Genomic DNA, 5,000 nt, shown 5'->3' with positions numbered 1-5,000 from the left:
ATGGTATTAAGGCTGAATAGACACACAGTATATCTGTAAATTCCCACTTGATTAGTGTGAGTATTTCAGAAGACGACCAACAAGATTCCATATTTAATATCATTCATTCATTCATTCATTTTCTACCGCTTATCCGAACTACCTCGGGTCACGGGGAGCCTGTGCCTATCTCAGACGTCACCGGGCATCGAGGCAGGATACACCCTGGACGGAGTGCCAACCCATCACAGGGCACACACACACTCTCATTCACTCACACACTCACACACTACGGACAATTTTCCAGAGATGCCAGTCAACCTACCATGCATGTCATTGGACCGGGGGAGGAAACCGGAGTACCCGGAGGAAACCCCCGAGGCACGGGGAGAACATACAAACTCCACACACAAAAGGTGGAGGCGGGAATCGAACCCCCAACCCTGGAGGTGTGAGGCGAACGTGCTAAACACTAACCCACCGTGTCCCCATATTTAATATCAGATAATATGTAATATTTGTGAGAACAATTTACTCACAAACTCAAAATTTTTATATTTCCTTTGAATAATCAATCATTTAATCCGTTACAGTTAATCTGTCTTTAATCATATTCAGAGGTGAGTTAAATGTACAGGCAGGATTTAATACAGAAACCGAACACGTTCAGAAGTTACAGACATTGGGTGGAGTTTAAATAAAGAAAAGAGGTGTTTCTCAGTTACACTCGTGTCTATACTGTGTGATTAAATCTATTTCTCAGTACACCGGCAAATGGAAACAGACGTATGGGACGTTTTCACTCAGTATAAAGAAGCGTCTGATGTCGTGTCTGTGAGTCTGATCTAAACTGTATTGTTCTTTCAGTGTGTTTTAGACGTGCGTTTTTTCCCTCTGTTGAGAATCTTACACTGAATTTTAGTGCTGAAGAGAAATAAATCTGAGCTGCTTTTTAGATGAACAAGAACTCAGAGCATCTCAGAGAGCAGAAATGGGTTTGATATCAACGTTTACTCTGAAGATACAAACATCTGTGTGGAGAAAAATTTTATTTTTGTTTGTTTAGAACTTTTCTATGAATATATTGACCTCTAGTAGAAAATCCTGATGAAACTCTACAAGTTCTGAGTGTCTACTTTCATAGGAGCTTCATATTAACACCACTGTGGAGTGAGACATGAGGAAGACGTTCACTCATCAACATGGACACGATAAAAACTGGAGGAAACTCATTGTTTTTTATCCTCTGGGTTAAAAGCACTGGTTTAGATAAACTCTGTATGTTACTGTATGTAGAATCTGCCAGCACCAGAGGGCCGAACTCAACACAGATGATTTATTTATCTGAATGATTCTCCAAGGAAATAAAAGTCCAAGTGTCACAAACACACTGAAAATCTGGATTATTTTTCCAAAAATCTATGAATGTATGTATGTAAGAAATAAATGTATGTAAGAATACTGGAGGAGAGAACACTTTCCTGAGGTATTAATCACTGATGCAGACAAAGGGACATAAAGAGCACTATTGTTGCTGAGGGTTCTGCTATAAATGTGCTGGGGATCCATGAAATTCCTCATAATGCTGATTCTTCCATCTGGATAGTTTTTATACCAGATATAAACTGACTGTTTTACAGGGTGATGTTTATATCGTGATATCTTTAATATTCAAAATTCTGCAATCTCTATCCTTGGGGCTGATCTATTCTACTCTATCTATCTATCTATCTATCTATCTATCTATCTATCTATCTATCTATCTATCTATCTATCTATCTATCTATCTATCTATCTATCTATCTATCATCTATCTATCAAGAATTACTGGGTTGTTCCAGCAGGTGGCAGTGTTGAGTCACTGAGTTGATGTAAAATTTAATTCATTTTATTTATAATAATTACTTTAAAATAATTACTTAATTATTTTAAATAAATAAAACATAAAATAACGAATTAATAATACTTAAAACTATCACTTTTTGTTTATTGTTAGTAAATGAATTAATTTCTAAGATTGTTCTCTCTCTCTCTCTCTCTCTCTCTCTCTCTCTCTCTCTCTCACACACACACACACACACACACGCACACACACACACACACACACACACACACACACACACACACACACACACACACACACACACACAGCTTTTGCTCTCACCCCTGACTGGAGGAGAGCAGCACAGTCACGGTGGCCGTTATATTCTGCCAGCTCCACTGCACTGAATCCGTCCACATCCTTCTCCAGTGGACTGACGTGATGTTCCATCAGGATGCGACAACACTGAAGGAACACAGCTTCATGTTAATTCATACACACATTTATTTATTTATTTATTTATTTATTTATTTATTTATTTATTTATCAGTTACATGAGTAATAATGTGATAATTATAGGTAATAAGAGAATTTGTTTAGTTCCTGATATCTTCAACTGTTATTGTGTCATTATTTTGTTATTTACTAACTCAATCTTTCTGTAAAGCATCTTGTTATTTTTACTTCATAACTCATTAAGTAAAAACGTCACAATGCTCAATCAGAATGATCATATCTTGAAATAATGAGTTACAGCCAGAATAAAGACCGGAACTGCAATAAAACTTTAAACATGTTGTGCTTCAGAGCTACAAAATTCAGTCATGTAACTAAAACCTTCATCAGTTAGTCTTCATTACAGCAAGCATTAATTATTTATTAAGGGTGTTCATAATCAATATGAATAAACAAAGGACTCTTATTCTGAAAATGTGTGGAGGTTGTGTAGAGGTTGTGTGGAGGTTGTGTAAAGGTTGTGTGGAGGTTGTGTAGAGGTTGTGTGGAGGTTGTGTGGAGGTTGTGTAGAGGTTGTGTGGAGGTTGTGTGGAGGTTGTGTGGAGGTTGTGTAGAGGTTGTGTGGAGGTTGTGTAGAGGTTGTGTAAAGGTTGTGTGGAGGTTGTGTAGAGGTTGTGTGGAGGTTGTGTAGAGGTTGTGTGGAGGTTGTGTAGAGGTTGTGTGGAGATTGTGTAAAGGTTGTGTAGAGGTTGTGTAGAGATTGTGTGGAGGTTGTGTAGAGGTTGTGTGGAGATTGTGTAAAGGTTGTGTGGAGGTTGTGTAAAGGTTGTGTGGAGGTTGTGTGGAGGTTGTGTAGAGGTTTTGTAGAGGTTGTGTGGAGATTATGTAGAGGTTGTGTGGAGGTTGTGTGGAGGTTGTGTAGAGGTTGTGTAAAGGCTGTGTGGAGGTTGTGTGGAGGTTGTGTGGATGTTGTGTAGAGGTTGTGTGGAGGTTGTGTGGAGGTTGTGTGGAGGTTGTGTAGAGGTTGTGGAGATTGTGTAGAGGTTGTGTGGAGGTTGTGGAGATTGTGTGGAGGTTGTGTGGAGGTTGTGTAGAGGTTGTGGAGATTGTGTAGAGGTTGTGTAGAGGTTGTGTGGAGGTTGTGGAGATTGTGTGGAGGTTGTGTAGAGGTTGTGGAGATTGTGTAGAGGTTGTGGAGATTGTGTAGAGGTTGTGGAGATTGTGTAGAGGTTGTGTGGAGGTTGTGCAGATTATGTACAGGTTGTGTGGAGGTTGTGTGGAGGTTGTGTGGAGGTTGTTGAGATTGTGTAGAGGTTGTGTGGAGGTTGTGGAGATTGTGTAGAGGTTGTGTGGAGGTTGTGCAGATTGTGTACAGGTTGTGTGGAGGTTGTGGAGATTGTGTGGAGGTTGTGTAGAGGTTGTGGATCTTGTGTGGAGGTTGTGGAGATTGTGTGGAGGTTGTGTAGAGGTTGTGCAGATTGTGTGGAGGTTGTGTAGAGGTTGTGGAGATTGTCTGGAGGTTGTGTAGAGGTTGTGTAGAGGTTGTGCAGATTGTGTGGAGGTTGTGTAGAGGTTGTGGAGATTGTCTGGAGGTTGTGTAGAGGTTATGTAGAGATTGAGTAGAGGTTGTGTGGAGGTTGTGGAGATTGTGGAGGTTGTGTAGAGGTTGTGTAGAGGTTGTGTGGAGGTTGTGGAAATTGTGGAGATTGTGTGGAGGTTGTAGAGGTTGTGTGGAGGTTGTGTAGAGAATGTGTAAAGGTTGTGTGGAGATTGTGTAGAGGTTATGTAGAGATTGAGTAGAGGTTGTGTGGAGATTGTGTAGAGGTTGTGTAGAGGTTGTGTGGAGGTTGTGTAGAGGTTGTGTGGAGGTTGTGTGGAAATTGTGTAGAGGTTGTGTGGAGGTTGTGTGGAGGTTGTGTGGAGGTTGTGTGGAAGTTGTGTGGAGGTTGTGTGGAGGTGTAGATGTTGTGTAGGGGTTGTGTGGAGGTTGTGTAGAGGTGTAGATGTTGTGTAGAGGTTGTGTGGAGGTTGTGTGAAAGTTGTGTGAAAGTTGTGTGAAAGTTTTCAATTAGGCTACGATGGTTATGTTTGTAGAGTTGCACCTCAACTTCTCCGTTCTCTGCAGCATCATGCAGCGGCGTCCCGCCCCAGTGGTCTGTCAGGATTTTGGCATCCATGAGCAGCAGACGCTCCAGGATGCGATGGTGTCCTTCACTGGCAGCGAAGTGTAGAGCTGTGGCTCCATTTACATCCTGACACGACAAGTCCACGTCTGTGAACGACGCCTGAGGAGCAAACAACATGTCCATGAGGCCTTGAGCTTCAACAGAAGGTTCCAGACTCACATCAAATGCTCTGAACAGTAACTGTGTCTGACACATACTCCACACTCCCTCTACACAACCTTAGGGTTCTTTACTTAGCTCTTTAAAGACCATCTGAAGTTACAACAAGTAACCCTTCTCTTTGGCTTAACCTTATGCATGTGTTTACGTAATTCTGTATTATTAGTATAACAAGAAATTACTCACCAGCCAGACCACCAGCGCGTGGTGGCCCATGTGTGCGGCGGCGTGCAGGGCGCTCATCCCATCTCGGGCCTGCAGATGGACGTTTGCTCCACAGTCTTTCACCAGAAACTCCACCACGTGCAGATGCCCCTCCTGACAGGCCAGGTAAAGGGGCGTGGCTCCGGTGTGCATCTGATGGTCCACACATCTGCAGGGAAGGTCATGGATGTGAT

The 5,000-nt window shown here is 42.0% G+C and overlaps 2 protein-coding genes across 2 annotated transcripts in view; one reads left to right on the top strand and one right to left on the bottom strand.

The window, feature by feature from the left end:
• The window catches only part of LOC113645130 (tripartite motif-containing protein 16-like), a 664,889-nt gene that overhangs the window by 311,781 nt on the left and 348,108 nt on the right, over positions 1–5,000 (top strand). The window lies entirely within an intron of this gene.
• The window catches only part of espnlb (espin like b), a 17,334-nt gene that overhangs the window by 9,313 nt on the left and 3,021 nt on the right, over positions 1–5,000 (bottom strand). The window contains exons 3-5 of the mRNA XM_027150726.2: positions 4,789–4,975; positions 4,360–4,542; positions 2,144–2,266 (exon numbers count right to left, since the gene is read on the bottom strand). Of these exons, the coding sequence (XP_027006527.2) occupies positions 2,144–2,266; positions 4,360–4,542; positions 4,789–4,975 (493 nt within the window). The remainder of the gene's footprint in view (positions 1–2,143; positions 2,267–4,359; positions 4,543–4,788; positions 4,976–5,000) is intronic.

Source organism: Tachysurus fulvidraco, chromosome 11 (assembly GCF_022655615.1).
Source record: "Tachysurus fulvidraco isolate hzauxx_2018 chromosome 11, HZAU_PFXX_2.0, whole genome shotgun sequence".
Taxonomy (NCBI): Eukaryota; Metazoa; Chordata; class Actinopteri; order Siluriformes; family Bagridae; genus Tachysurus; species Tachysurus fulvidraco.
This window is presented reverse-complemented; position numbering and strand designations above follow the sequence as displayed.